This window comes from Bos mutus, chromosome 1 (assembly GCF_027580195.1).
Source record: "Bos mutus isolate GX-2022 chromosome 1, NWIPB_WYAK_1.1, whole genome shotgun sequence".
Classification (NCBI taxonomy): domain Eukaryota; kingdom Metazoa; phylum Chordata; class Mammalia; order Artiodactyla; family Bovidae; genus Bos; species Bos mutus.
In genome coordinates this window covers 131,531,413-131,546,044 of record NC_091617.1, presented here as the reverse complement: position 1 = coordinate 131,546,044, position 14,632 = coordinate 131,531,413, and the positions used below count along the sequence as shown (strand labels likewise).

The 14,632-nt window shown below is 35.1% G+C and overlaps 1 protein-coding gene across 1 annotated transcript in view; it reads right to left on the bottom strand.

The window, feature by feature from the left end:
- The window catches only part of STAG1 (STAG1 cohesin complex component), a 496,550-nt gene that overhangs the window by 208,109 nt on the left and 273,809 nt on the right, over positions 1-14,632 (bottom strand). Inside the window, exon 6 of the mRNA XM_070375938.1 lies at positions 5,753-5,829. Coding sequence (XP_070232039.1) covers positions 5,753-5,829 — 77 coding nt within the window. The remainder of the gene's footprint in view (positions 1-5,752; positions 5,830-14,632) is intronic.

Here is a 14,632-nt window from a genome sequence, read left to right as displayed (position 1 = left end):
TTCCAGTTCTTACAGCTGAGTTTTCAAACTTTGCTGACATACTGAGTGTAGCTCTCAGGATTTTTAAATAGCTCAGGAGGAATTCTGTCACCTCTACTAGCTTTGTGCATATAATTATTTCCTAAGTAATTATTTCCCACTTGACCTCACACTCCAACATGTCTGGTTCCAAGTGAGTGACCACATCATTGCGATTATCTGGATCATTAAGAACTTTTTTGTATAGTTCTTCTGAGCATTCTTGCCACCTCTTCTTAATGTCTTCTGCTCCTGTTAGGTCCTTAACCGTTTCTGTCCTTTACTGTGCCTGATGATTGAATAAAATGTTCACATAAGGGCCTCATGATACACAGTAATTGATGGAAAGGATTGTCTCTGTACTATAGAAGATAGAACATCATGAAAGTCTGAAAGAACTTCACCACTGAAGTTGCCATTGTTGCTACAGAAAAAGTCATGAAAGCTATCAGACCTGAAATAATAAATTCCCACTGGAGATAAATTTTGCCTAGATGTTTTCCATCACTTCAGAGGACTTAGGAGAGAGCCTATCAAAGGAATCATGAAAGAGACTATGAATATGGCATAAAAGGTGGGGTGTGGTGAAGCGTTTTAAGATACGAATCTTGGAGAAATCAAGAGCTAACAGACACTACACCAAAGGAATTATGAGAAGATGACTTGACAGAGATGAGTGCTTCCAAACCAGTACTGTACAATGAGGAAGAACACATAGAATAAACAATTCCAGAAAACAAATAACATTAGACAATCTTACTCAAATACTACTTTTAACTTCTTTAATAACAAGGACCCTTTTAATATAGAGCACTGAAACTAAAGTGAATGGTGGAAGAAGGTTTGGTATTATATAGAAGCATTTTTATACAGATGAAAAAGCAAAATTCAGACAGAAATTATTATGTATTTGCATAAAATTACACTGAATATGCCTGTTTTCCTGCCTACTGTTCCACCTCTTCCACATCTGCCATCTCTGAAACAGCAAGACCAAACTCTCCTCTTCCTCAGCGTAGTCAATGTAAAGATAATGAGGAAAAAGACTTTTATGATGATTCACTTCCACTTAAGGAACAGCAAATAATCACCATGCCATACACTTAATAAATGTATCTGTTGTATATGTGTGTGTCTCCAATGGAAAATATCCCACATAGCTCAGTAGGTAAAGCATCTGCCTGCAATGCGGGAGACCTGGGTTCAATTCCTGGATCAGGAAGTTCCCCTGGAGAAGGAAATCGCAACCCACTCCAGTATTCTTGCTTGGAGAATCCCATGGACAGAGGAGCCTGGCAGGCTACACTTCATGGGATCGCAAGAGTCAGACACACCTTAGCACTATCTTTATCTTTTTATGGCAAGTACTGTGTAAGTTCTTGTGCCATCATCATTGCTTAAGTGTTCAATTATGTTTTGTGTCCAAGACAAGCACAAGGTGAGTGATATTTTTCACATAGTGTTCTATAACTTTGCTTTCAAAGAGTTACATTACTATATAGTAATGTATATAGTATGACTCACTCTCTCTCATATAGCTGGAGAAACTATGTATCAACATATCTTGTATCAGCTATATATGAGCTGAAACTATGTATCAGCGTGATTTACAAAAATGTTTCCAATAGTATATTATAAATATGACAGTAATACTATATGCTATAAAAATTTTATAACAATTCATTCATTAGTGTAAAGGCAAGGCTACTGTGAAACAATTTTATCAGTTACACTAGGCTAATACAAAGCAATTATATTATTGCCTTCATCATCATCACCCATAAATCATCATAATTATAAATCAATATGAATTATTCACAGTATCTTTTCATTTTTGATGTCTAGTGTTAGTTATATATGTAACACCTATTATGGTGTTTTGTATCATATAAGACAATACTGATACAGGTACTAACTGGATGATTCACCTTGTAAACTGATGACATAAACTTTCTGTAATGATAAACGTAGTACACAATACTGCAAATTTACTTTCCCCTTTTAATGATTTTAATAACATTTTATTTTCTCTAGATTACTTTAGTATAAGAATATAGCATATACTACACATAAAACACAAAATACGTGTTAATTGACTGTCAATATTATTGGTAAAGTTTCCAGTCAACAGTAAGGTATCAGTAGTTAACTTTTGGGAGTGTCAAAAGTTATACTGATGATTTTCAGCTACAGAGGCATTACAGTAACCAATACCCACATTGTCCAAAGGTCAGCTGACTATGAAACGTGTTGTGTTGCAAAGATTCCCCAACATAGATGTCTTACTTAAATATTTGAAAACTACACAAACTGACCTTTGAGAAACCATATCTAAGAATTTATATATGGAGATCTGATTCTAATAATCTCAGGAAGAAATACAATTACATTTTCCTTTATCTCATGACAATTTGGTTGTCCACCAGGAACCAAGTATATCTACTGACCTTGAAGAGTTATAGACTGCTTTGGGAATTAACGTATTTCTAATTAGGTTGTTATTACAATTATAAAAGACTTTTGGCCAAGTAGAGATTTGTAGGGCTTTCAAAAAAAGGTCATGTAATAACTGGGTATGACTAGTTTGTAATAAGGAATAGAAGTTACAGCATACTAGTTTTTCAGGCAATAAGATACTTTTGACCACCTTTTTCAATTCAGTTTCAATCAAAATGATTTCTACCTCATTTCACCTTTACTTCACTTTGCTATAATACAACATATTCAGTCATTCATTCAACAGAAGTTAGTGGCTTTTCCCTATTAACTAGGCATTTTTCTAGCATCTTGGGATCTAATGACTCCTTTCATCAGATATTTCAGAATTTTATCACAAATAATAATTTAAAAACTAACCTCCTTCTACTCCCAAGGAATTAAGTATTTAAGAAAAAAAAAAACCTGTGTATTTAATAATACGCAAGGATTTAAATGCATTCTCAAGTATATACACAGTAGTAAAAGATTAATATCTTTCTAAAGAATTGAAGTTAAAAATTTTTGTTATCTGCACCTGAATTATAATTTCATTGAGTTCATTACAGTGAACAATGTGTGATTCACTCCCACTTATACTTATTATGTACTGAGCTCATAAGTCTTACCACTCTGCATCATCAATGGCTTTTGTAAATACATAGTCTATCCCTCGAAAACACAATACCACCTTTCAAACAGAATTTCCACTTGTTCTTGCTTCATTGAATCTTGTCATACTTGCAGACAATCATCTTTGTCAAATAGGTCTGGCACATCTTGTTCACTAATCTCTCTGGAAATTTTGTGTATCTGTTTGCTTGTGTGTTTATTTATTCATTATTCTGAGTTCAAATTTTTATTTTCCAAATTGTTTATACAAGAAAATCTCAAGCAAATGAGTAAGCATCCTATTTTTTTTAATGACACTGTTTTAAGCCACCTAATTAAATTATATAGATATTTAAAATTGAAACTTAAAATATTTATTAAAATTTCTAATCATCACAATTATATTTATTTACTTTTATGTAGCCCTAGGAGATATCTAATTCTGCTTTAAGTTATTCTAATAACAATAAAAATAATATTAGAACAGAATTATATTCAAATAGAACTGTGATTTTTAAAAGTCTTTGATTAGGTCAATAATCTCAAATATTCAGACAAAATGTTTAAGAATATGAAACATGCATTCTGAATAATTTCATTTGTTACACTGTATTCATTTTTGTTTTCCCCTCAGCCTGTTTTCATATATGAAGTGTTCTTATAACTTAAATCTTGGATTCCTCTTTTTACTTACCTTAGAATAATAGTTCTCAATAGTTGTTCTATGTTACAATCACCTGGTGAGCTTTTTTAAAAAAAATCCCTATGCCAAGGTCACATGCCTTACAAATTAATCAAATGTCTAGGGCATGTGTAAGGGAGCCAGGAATCAGTATCCCAGTGAGACATTAATTTGCAGCTCAAATTTAGTTTGGGAACCACTGTCTTAAAATACTTAATAATCATTCCATCATGTGTTAGTCCTGGGAAGGTCCAAGACATATACCACTTTTAAATCTACAATCTGAATCACCTGTATTGCAGGCCACACATGGGAGAATAGCAGCTGGTGAGTAAACCTACTACTTGCACCTTAACTGTATGTTACCTGGCTTTAACTTCTATTTCTAACGTATAAACTCATATATTAACAACAACAACAAAATACATTTTACTGAACAGTAGTGCCACAGAAATGTTTCAGAATCTAGGGTTTTTGAATTTTAAAAGTGAACTTGGTTCATAACCTTATATTTCATCATACCCCAATAAAACCTGGTGTAGCACTCTGTAGTTAAGAACATTAATATTTAACAGCAATGCATATATATATATATATATATATAATTTTTTTCAAACTGTGAGAAATAAAAATTGACTGTAAATAGCCTATGTTAGTTGAGGCCAAGTGGCCTTAGAGCCAAACCTCAGAGTTTGGATTACGAACTGTCAGAGCTTTTTGAGATTACAGAAATTAAGGCAAGTGATTCTGAAATATTATGTCCACAGGTTACAATTCAAGGTCTTCCCTATGTCCCATAAATTGTGACTACATAGTCTGAAATCCAATGACAGAATGTTTATCTAGAAAGATGCACATTAAAACATTTTGATACTGCTGCTAAAGGTGAACATCTGATGAGAAAAAGACATTGAGCAGCCTATGCTTGAATATTTACCTTAGTATGTATTTGTAGTACTTTTTTCAATTAAAAATAAATACTACTGCTACTATTAATAAAAAACCTAAACCCATGTTACTAAAAGAGTGGACTTATAAGAAAACCAATCCTTGTGGTTAGTGTTGAAGGTCAAAACAAAGGAACACCTATCAGAAAATAGAAAATAATACCAAAGGCAGAATGTTAAAACAGGAACTGATGCTGGCCTAAAGCATGACATGAATTGAGTTCACTATAAATAAAGAAATAAAACTGTTAAAGTGTCTCAAAAATAAACATTTATGACTAGTGTAAAACTATTTGAGAGAATATTTAAGTCTTAAAATGGAAAATCATGCATGATTAACTTGTGAAGACTAACAAAGAAAACTCGTATTCTGAATAGAAATCAGATTATCTCAAGTAGAGTGTTCCAAATAGAAGAACTATACACACACACAGAAAATGGAAAGGGGGCGGGGGAGGGCAGAGGGACACATGTCAGTGGCAGGGATCCAGATAAAGTAAGAATTCTGGATTAAATTTAGGAAATTTTTCACTGTTAGGATTTCTAATAACCTTAAATAAAAAAATGTGCTTTGACAATCTTAGGTCAGGTATCTTAGGTAGGTATAATAGCCAGCCTTCTGACACTTCCTTGACCTCCAAACCCTTTTTTCTTTAAAACATTTAAGAGGACTAGCATTCCACAGAATATGGAACTGTTGGAGGTGCACTTATAAATTCAGGATTTTAGATGGTCTTCAAGAATGAATGTAAAGAATCAACTCATACCTCATACCATTAATTTTCCAATCATTATCAGCCATCAGTCATTACTCAGTGCTACTATCTCCATGCAATGTAATAAAATTTCCAAAGATGATTCATTTTGGAAATAACAGCATGGATTATCACATAAAGGAGAAAACAGTATAACTTTTCTTATACTAAGTACAAAGTCAAAACAAAACTTAAAATAATCAACATATTCACCATTTACAAGTACAAAGCAGGCAATTTGTATAAACAGCAAAATGCTATACCTCATCAAATTCTTCGGTCATTTTTCTGATGATTTCTGCATTCTGCATATTTCGAAACATCTCTATTCTCACAGTACCTGTGGAACAACAGATTCTATAGTTAATTTTTCCTCTCCATGCTAAAAGTTAAATTTAACTTGACTATTTGAAAAGTTTTATATGAAAGTGATTGGGTTTTTCTTTCTTCTTCAAACTTCTATTTTAAAGGAATCCCTTGTTTAAGAAATTTAAAATTCTTTAAACGTTAAAAAAAAAAAAAAACACCTGAATAACCTATGCATTAGGTAAGTCTAATGAAAAATGTTGAGAGAAGTATTGAAGAAGGAAAAGACAAAGAATAAAACATGAATTTACGTACAGAGGGCCCTAAAGATGGCTTATGATAACCAGATATATGAGGCTTCCCTGGTGGCAGATGATGAAGAGCTGGCCCGCAAAGCAGGAGACCTGGGTTTGATCCCTGGGTCAAGAAGATTCCAGGTGGCTAGCTACCTTAGTCCAAAAATCACCCAAGTATAGAGAATGTTATCTCCCTTCAAGGCACCTTCTGTTTTTGTTTTTGTTTTTTTTAATCATCAGAATATTCTCCTTTTATTAAAACTAACTGTTCCTTAATTTAACAATACTTTCAGTTGAATCTGTTTTCTTTGAAGATGCCAGGAACCTCTAAATAAGGATCAAACAAAGGAAAAAGCTGTAACCCCCTTGTCATCTCATTCCTTTATACTTCTACCTTACTTTACTTTTATCTCAAATATGGCTATGTAAGTATTATCAGTCTTGTAAGAATGAGTGGTTTACACTGAAAATCTATGTTAAAAATAACAGAATTTAAAGAAAACTGAAACAAGGTTCAAAATCAACTTAGATACAAAGAATTCTGACATAATAATTAAAGGAGGTTCTGTTTTAGTTGGATAAATGTGTTGGACGCTAAGCTGTGTCTGACTCTTGTGACCCCATGGACTGTAGCCCCAGGCTTCTCTGTCCATAGGATTTCTCAGGCAAGAATACTGGGGTCGGTTGCCATTTTCTGATCCAGGAGATCTTCCCGACCCAGGGATCAAACCGAGTCTCCTGCATTGGCAGGTGGATTCTTTATGACTGAGCCACCTGGGAAGCTCAATAATTAAATGAGGTTTAGTTTCAATTGCATGTAAAATGTAAAATATTCAAGTTAAAAATCACAAGAATAATACTCAATAAACAGTAGGAAAATAATTAATTTATAACTTCTGACAGGCTCCTTGCAAGTGATTAATATCAGCTCTATCTGCAGTCACAATTAGGAATGGAGGCAGGAAGAGTCTCTGAGTCATACTGTATGAAAGAGCATGGAGCAATGAATAGTCATTAAAGTCAAAGTATGATCTAGAATCAGAGTCCTAAAAAAACTACAGTGGCATATTTAGCTCTTATTTAACTTAATTTTTACTAATCTTAAAATGAGAAAAATTATGTTTGCCCTATCTTTAAATCAGAACCATTTTACAGCACATTTTATTTATTGATACATAGCTCTCATTAATTTTCAATAGGTATTCCAAATATTCAACTGTAGAAATGATAGGTTGGAAGGAGAATGAAAACGAAAATGTTTTTAAATAGTTCTTCCCCTTAAAAGTTCTTAAAAACTTCCAATAGTTTTTGGAAATATGCATGCTAAGTCGCTTCAGTCGTGTCCGACTCTGTGTGACCCCAGAGACGGCAGCCCACCAGGCTCCCCGTCCCTGGGATTCTCCAGGCAAGAATACTGGAGTGGGTTGCCATTTCCTTCAATGCATGAAGGTGAAAAGTGAAAGTGAAAGTGAAGTCGTGTCCAACTCTGAGCGACCCCATGGACTGCAGCCTACAGGGCTCCTCCATCCATGGGATTTTCCAGGCAAGAGTACTGGAGTGGGGTGCCATCACCTTCTCCGTGGAAATATGCAATTTCCAAAAAAAAAAAAAGATAAAATTTTTACTGTGATTTAAAATTTTATGAGAAAAACAGTAATGCACAGAGTATTCAACAGTGTTGAAAATAGGCTGTTTATGTACTATAGAACAGTCTATATTTTCAGAGGATTTTTAAACATTAAATAAACAAGAAATGTCCTTAACTGATAAGTGAGCTCAAATAAAAATAACTTTCTGTTAGATATGCTTAAAAAATCACTCAATTAAATAAAATTGTTTATACCTTGTATGGGTCATAAAATATTGCATCAATCTGAAACAGATTTCCATAGATAAAAAGGAAGTCATTTCAGGAGTTACTTCATGGTATTCTTGATAAGTGGAAGGACTGATGCTGAAGCTAAAGCTTTAATATTTTGACCACCTGATGCAAAGAGATCACTCACTGGAAAAGACCCTGATGCTGGGAAAGATTGAGAGCAGGAAGAGAAGGGAGCAACAGAGGATGAGATGGCTGGATGGCATCACCAACTCAATGGACATGAATCTGAGCAAACTCAGGGAGGTAGTGAAGAACAGAGAAGTCTGGTGTACTATACAGTTCATGGGGTCACAAAGAGTCGGATATGACTTAGCGACTGAACAACAACAACAATTGATAAGTAAAATTACATTCATCTGTACTTATAAAGCAAAAGAAATAAAATTAGATGTTAAAATTATTAAACATGAGAAGAACTGTTCTTAGGGGGAAGGAAATATTTTAGATCTTGAATAGAGTGTCATAATTATGGCTGTATGCATTTGTCAAAAGCTATCTATCTATATACTCTGGTGGCTTTTAATGCATGGATATTAGACCTTGGTAAAGTTGATTCTTTAAAAATTCAAGAAAAAGGACAAAGCTAACCCTACTTCTTCAGCAATGAGTTGCACATATCACTGTTAAAATATTTCCAATGTTAATAATGCTCAACTACTCAATTTCCATAATTGACAAGGCAGTTTTCACAGAGTGGAATTTTTAAATATACTTTCAATAAAATAGCTATGTTAGTTCATAAAGGGAGGACTATTTCATGGCATCAATTTAATGTGGTGAAGGGAAAGGCAACAAAACAGCAACCAGTATTAAAAGCAATATAAAAAACTTTAAAGATGACTATAATATATAAAACACAATTACTAACAAAATAAAATCAGATGTTTAAAAGTCATACTTTTTAAAATGAACAGAAGCTTTGCATTGATACTTTTTAAGAAAAAAATTCCTTTTCCTGCCATAATGACTGTCCCTAAGATTGCCTTATTTACTTATTTTTCTCCTGTTCATTCTTCTCCAACTGAGTCCCACAATTCTACCGAAACTGCTTCCTCACACCAGTCATCTCTGAACTGCTACATCAAACAATCTTAGTAATAATCTATCTATTCTATTTAAAGCATTTGTTTATTTCATTGGTTCCTATAGCATTATATCGGAGAAGGCAATGGCACCCCACTCCAGTACTCTTGCTTGGAAAAATCCCATGGACGGAGGATCCTGTTAGCCTGCAATCCATGGGGTCGCTAAGAGTCAGACACGACTGAGCGACTTCACTTTCACTTTTCACTTGCATGCATTGGAAAAGGAAATGGCAACCCACTCCAGTGTTCTTGTCTAGAGAATCCCAGAGACGGGGGAGCCTGGTGGGCTGCCATCTATGGGGTCGCACAGAGTTGGACACGACTGAAGTGACTTAGCATAGCATAGCATTATATATTTGTACTATATTTTCTGTTTATTTGTTTTGATTTCTTTCACTTACTTTTAGGCATTTAACATGAGTAAACAAAGGTATTTTCTAAAGCTCCATTTAAGCATTCTTCTTTGTCCATTTTTAAATCTTCTAGCCTGCAAACGGCCCCCATCTAGCTCACCCAATAGAAAAAAGTATAGCAGTGACCACTATTTACTGATCCTTTTATTTCTCCATGAGCCTTAAAAACTTTCTGACATCTTAAGTTCCTCCGTCCTATTAAGTTTTCTTTGATAATAATAATGAAGAATATTGCCCTAATTCAAGACTAATTTTCAGAACACATTAAAAAGCTAACCTCAGTTCATTTTCAGGTTCTTCATTCTTAAATATGAATATTTCTAATAGATTATCCTAAGATTTTGAAGAGTAAAGGTAAATAAATCTGAAATAATTCACATTTATGGAAACAAAACTATACGAAAATACAGAATAAAAAAGAGTAAAGATCATCTTTCAAGCCCTTAAATACTAACAAGTTACCTATGAGAATCTTAAAAGAGTAAGCCACCAATATACATATTTTATGAAAGGTTGTTTCAGCAGGCTCTCCAGACAGGATTGTAGTTTTAATAAAGAAAAAGGAAGAACTTTAAAAATTGTCATTTTAAATTATGAATAATTTTAGAAACAGAAGTAACATCAGAAATCTACCTGCAAATTCTTGATTATTTAAACTATGTCAAACACTGATGACAGCAGAAATTGATACAATCCCTGTGGGACATGATTTGGCAAATGTCTACAAAAATTACAAATTTATATTCCTTTTTGCCTTGATACTGTACTTGTTGAGAAGTATTCATAAAATCACGTGTGCAAAATAATGAATACACAAGGTTATGCCCTGAATCATAGTTTGCAACAATAAAAAAGGTAAACACCCCATTTCCCCATAAATAAGAATGTGATTAAGTAAAAATGGTGATGATAAGGACAATGATGGCCGGCAACATTTGGCTGCCCACTACCAACTAGGCATTGTACTAAAAAGTGCTTAATCTTCACAACAACCTTATTCAGAATACAATTTTTCTCCCATTTACAGATGAGAAACTTGAGACACTTAAAGAGATTTAGCAACTTGTAAAGGGCTTTTCCAGCAGCAGATCCATGGCCTATATGTAGGCGGACTGGCAACTGATCCATGGAAACCACTACTATTAAATGGCTCTGAAAGTCAACGGAAGCCATGGATATAAAAAACAAAGTTACTTATGACTGATAAAAAAAGATTTGTAAGATATATTCATACATGAAGAAGGGAGGTCTAGGTTTTAGTTTAAGGTGGCAACATACGAAGATCCTAAACTCACCTTCTCCCATGGAAACAGTAAACAGTTACATATGCAAAGACTTCCTCTTAAAAAAAAAACCTAAAGGTTGGCAGAATGATGATTATATATCCGGCAAACAACAAGAAAATCACATCAAACCAGCAAGACAGGCTGGCACAAATATCATCAAATGTGGCACAAGATAAAACCAATCTACACTGCAGTGAACTACAACTTGGACGAACTCAAAACCAGAGCTTCTCCCTGAGGAGTGAAAGGCTCAAACTCCACATCAGGCATGCCAAATTTTAAGATACGCACTTGAGAGATGAGCCCCATCCAAAAAAAATCTACTTTTGAAAATCAACAAGGATCGCATCTTGAGACCCATAAAACAGCATCAATCTAGCAGAAAGTTCTAAAAGGGCCTGCACAACTTGAACTCTTCCACCCAGGCTTCAGCTCAGGTAGGTTAAGGCAACTAACACTTAAAGCGAATAAGGATCACATGCTTACATTAAAACCATGGCCTAAGACGCAGGCATCTAATTTAACACATGCACATCTAGGAGCCTGATGGAACACTCTGGGGACAAAGAGTAGTGGGCACCATTTTTTACTTTTCCCGTGCCATGCTCTGGAGCACCAATATCTCCTAGAAGGGGGCCTACATGTGCCTGATGTCCTAATTTTTGCAGCTGTTGCTGACAATATAATTCTTGATCACCTGGCTCTAGAGGTCAGGGGAGTTTGCATTCCTGATCACATGGAACTGTAATAATCAGTGTCATCAGAATGGAGCTCCTATCCACCTGGTGCCCTGATTTTTGTGACTGCTGCCAGGGGGACACCTTTGTTTCACTTGACTTTAGAGGCCAGTGGGACTTAAAATTGCAGATCTCGCAAGACCTTAACCAATGAAGAAAGAGTTCTAAATCAGCTACCACTTCCAGGGAATAGGAAGAAGCAACAGATCCAAGAGTTCAATCTTTCTGAGAAAGAGACCTATTAGTCAGTCATTACAATTGTGACCGGAAGGGCAGGGTTCTCTTTAAACAAGTATCTAGGGACTGAGCATTGCTTTTTCAGATTTCAGAGAGCGGGCACTATATTTACCCTCACTCTCTGAAGTGTTCCAGAGCAGCAGAGTCTACTGGTAGGAACTTTTACATGTATCTGGTGCCCTGGTTTTTTGTGTTTAACACCTGAGATTTTACAAATGGAACTCATGGCTACCTGATCACCTTGTTCTGATACAAGGGGCTGGGGTACCTGGATGAACTGTGGCAATTAGAGAGATGATTCTAGGCAGGTTAACACACATAGACCACTGCACAAATAGCTGCCTGAAAAACATTTCCAGTCTATGGAAGAGGCTACTTTACTTCTCTTGGACCTTTGGATCAACAAACAGGCTTCAGGTTTGACACACATGTAGCAGCATATATGGAGCAGCTCTCAAGGAATACAGACTGTGGATGTCATTTTGATGCTCTTTTTGGCCTTGTTCCAATTCACCGTTATCTTCTACAAAGAAGTTATACACTCATCTGAAGCCCTGATTTTTGTGATTGCTCTCTAAGATACGCTTTCAGATTGCCTGGCTCTGGTAACCAGTGGGTCTTATGCTTGCAGCCTTTAAGGACTGCATATATTATATCTACATATTTTTAAAAGCTGTTAGCTGATGGCCTGGCTTCTAGACTTCCCGGAGTCCACCCAAACCCATGTCCATTCAGTCAGTGATGCCATCCAGCCATCTCATCCTCTGTCATCCCCTTCTCCTCCTGCCCTCAATCATTTCCAGCATCAAGGTCCTTTCAAATGAGTCAGCTCTTTGCATCAGGGGTCCAAAGTATTGGAGTTTCAGCTTCAACATCAGTCCTTCCAATGAACGCCCAGGACTGATCTCCTTTAGGATGGAATGGTTGGATCTCCTTGCAGTCCAAGGGACTCTCAGGAGTTTTCTCCAACACCACAGTTCAAACCATCTATTCTTCGGGGCTCAGCTTTCTTTACAGTCCAGCTCTAACATCCATACATGACCACTGGAAAAACCATAGCCTTGACTAGACGGACCTTTGTTGGCAAAGTAATGTCTCTGCTTTTGAATATGCTGTCAAGGTTTGTCATAACTTTCCTTCCAAAGAGTAAGCGTCTTTTAATTTCATGGCTGCAATCACCATCTGCAGTGATTCTGGAGCTGAGAAAAATAAAGTTAGCCACTGTTTCCCCATCTATTTGCCATGAAGTGATGGGACCAGATACCATGATCTTAGTTTTCTGAATGTTGAGCTTTAAGCCAACTTTTTCACTCTCTTCTTTCACTTTCATCAAGAGGCTCTTAGTTCTTAACTTTCTGCCATAAGGATGGTGTCATCTGCATATCTGAGGTTATTGATATTTCTCCCAGCAACCTTGATTATGCGACAGTACCAAATATACTAACATTCACATTTTAGGTCTCCCAGGAGAAGGGGACAAGAAAGGAGCAAAAATCAGACATTCAAGTTCTAGAAGCCCAGAGAATACCAAATAAGATGAATTGAAAATAGCTCAAAGGAAGGCACATTATAAAATGTTAAAAGTTAAAGACAAAAGGATAATGCTAAAAACAACAAGAGAAAAGCAACTGCCTATACAAAGACCTCCCATGAGACTTTGAACACACTTTTCAGTAAAAACTTTACAGGCCAGAAGGGAATGCATGATATATTCAAAGTGGTAGGAAAAAAAAAAGAAACGAAAGAAACTTCTAACCAAGCAAACTCCACCTGGAAGAGTTCTCATTCGGAACTGAAGATGAGGGAGTTTTCCAGGCAAGCAAAAGCTAAAGAAATCTATACCATTAAACTAGTCTACAAGAAATGTTTAACGGACATCTTTAAGATGAAAGGAAATAGCACTACTTAGTTATCAGAACACATATGCAATAATTAATCTCACTGAAAAGCAAATATATAGTAAAGTAGTGGATTAATGACTTGCATGTAAATAATTAGTTAAGAAATATATACGTTTTTCAAAATGTTAAATATAACATCAAAAATATAAAACATGGAGTGTGGGGACAGAGTAGACATTTTGAGCCTTAAAATGGGATGAAACGTAAGTTATTATCAACTTAAAATGCTGTTATAAATCTCATGGTAATCCAAAGCAAAAACCTATACTATAAATACATAGAAAATAAAGAAATATACACCTACCACTAGATAAAGTTATCAAACTACAAAGGAGAGGCAGAGAAGAAGAAAGAAACAGAGAGTAACTACAATAGCAGCTAGGAAACAAGAAAAAGGCATAAGCAAAAATCTATCAGTAACTACTTTCAATGTAAGTGGACTAAATTCTCCAACCAAAAGACATGGAGTAGCTGAGTAAATTAAAAACCAAGTTCCTTCTATGTGATGCCAACATAAGATACACTAGAGGTAAAGACACACAGACTGAAGTAAAGGTACAGAAACACTATACCATGTAAATAAAAACTAAAATAAAGCTGGGATAGATATTTACACATCACACAAAACAGACTTAAGTAGGAGACAATTAATGGAGACAATTAAGTAGGAGACAATATAAAAAAAATAATTTAATGTGTAAAATAATGGTAAAGGGATCATCCAACAAAAACACCTGAAAATATTTATGCACAAAAGAATTAAAGCAATAAAAGAAAAAAAGCGAGAAAGAGATGTATAATAGAAGACTTTAATAACTTAAGAAGAAAATAATTGCCTAGATGAAGTATTAGAACAAATGGACTTAACAGATATACATTGAACATTCCATCCAAAATCAACATTTGTTTCTAGTGCACAGGAAACATTCTTAGTGCATTTCTAATGCACAGAAAACATATTCTTAGATCATATGTTAGGCCACAGGCCCCGTGGACCTTT